Below are 1,396 nucleotides of genomic sequence, written 5' to 3'. Positions count from 1 at the left end.
AATTCACCACCTCTCTCTGCAAGCTGCTAAATGATCCTTACAAGAGATGGTTCCCCCGGGACTCATAAAAACACTTAACAGGAAATATTTGGCCTTTGCTTTGCACCCAGCATCAGCTAATTTAAAATAATTTCCTGGGCTATGATTCCCAGCATGGTTTTAAACTTCTTGCTTTTCCTCCCACCCAGCCCCACAAATCTAGGGGATCCTTTGCAAGCTAAGGATTATGTGTTTGTTTTAAACAGGAGCCCTTAGTTAGACTATCGATAGCAATATTACCCGATTTTCCATTTGAAATTCCAGTTGCAGTTTCTCATTTCGAATACTACTTCCTCACTTGGAATCCCCTTACTTGCCATCTGAAATCCCACTGGATCGGGAGGGTGGTTAATTCTAGTTACAGTTTCTGGCTAGGAATGCTGTGGGATCCAGTTGGAATCCCAGATTTTTTCAGCTGAAAGGCAATAGGATGAATAGCTCAGCTGTAGGAGAGAGAGAGATGGGCAGTGGGAGAAGCCTCCAGAGCAGAAGTGGAGGAGAGTGACAGCTGGCTGGGACGTGGGTGAGATGAAAACCTCAGACCACCAGGGAAAGCAGCGGTGTCTCTTTAAGGCTTGCAAGGTGGGGTTAGTCCCTCCCCAGCCAGCCGCCCGCTCAGCAAATTTATAAATTTAGTAACAATGTGTTTTAGGCGCTTGGATCCTGAAATTAACACCGCAGCAGCAGCTCCGGGCGGATCGGTGTCTGTTACTCTCCGCCTTCTAGCAGCTCGGACAGGAGGAGGGGAGGAGCAGGGGGGAGCGTTTCAACGCATTATCCTGCCCTTCTGAGCCAGGACAAGCACCCCCCCCCCCTTCTGCCATGCACCATTCACACAAGCCTGCCTATGCCCCATGGACAAGCTGCCTTGCCACCAAGGGAGAGACACTTGGAGCTTGAGCTGCGCCACCAGAAGCGGAGCGTAAGCAGGCGCAGCAGCAGTCGCCTTTGGACGGACTAAGGCAGGAGGTCCGAGGTGAGGAGGGGGTTTGCTGGCAGATTTCCACCTCCCCGCCCCGGGGAGAGGATGTCAGCGCCAGGGGGGCAGCACAGCTGGGCTACTAAGACCCCCATCCTCTCAGCCACCTTGTGGCTCCTGTGCTCCGCTACGCAGGTAAGAGAAGTTGCTTCCCATTTCCTCTGCTGGACTCTCGCGTGCCGGGCTTCGCGCTGCCGCCCCCGTGAGGCCGGGCACGGTTATCTCAAGCCGCCCCATTGCCGAGGGGCAGCAGCGCCCGGCGGTTCCGCTCCTCTCCCCGGAGGGCGGCCCTGGGATCGCGCCGCCTGCAGCAGGTTCCCCGCACGGGGTGACTCCTGCTGGCCGGAGCCGGGTCCGGCGCGCACCACCCCCGCGGCC

At 56.2% G+C, this 1,396-nt stretch overlaps 1 protein-coding gene across 3 annotated transcripts in view; it reads left to right on the top strand.

Moving 5' to 3' along the window:
• Positions 1-715: 715 nt before the first annotated feature.
• ADAMTSL1 (ADAMTS like 1) overlaps positions 716-1,396 on the top strand; it is a 684,387-nt gene continuing 683,706 nt past the window's right edge. For all 3 annotated transcript variants that reach the window (XM_075067314.1, XM_075067313.1, XM_075067312.1), the window contains exon 1: positions 716-1,153. In XM_075067314.1, coding sequence (XP_074923415.1) covers positions 1,067-1,153 — 87 coding nt within the window. In that variant the 5' untranslated portion in view covers positions 716-1,066. The remainder of the gene's footprint in view (positions 1,154-1,396) is intronic.

The sequence above is a fragment of the Chelonoidis abingdonii genome, chromosome 6 (assembly GCF_003597395.2).
Source record: "Chelonoidis abingdonii isolate Lonesome George chromosome 6, CheloAbing_2.0, whole genome shotgun sequence".
In the NCBI taxonomy this organism is placed as follows: Eukaryota; Metazoa; Chordata; order Testudines; family Testudinidae; genus Chelonoidis; species Chelonoidis abingdonii.
This window is presented reverse-complemented; position numbering and strand designations above follow the sequence as displayed.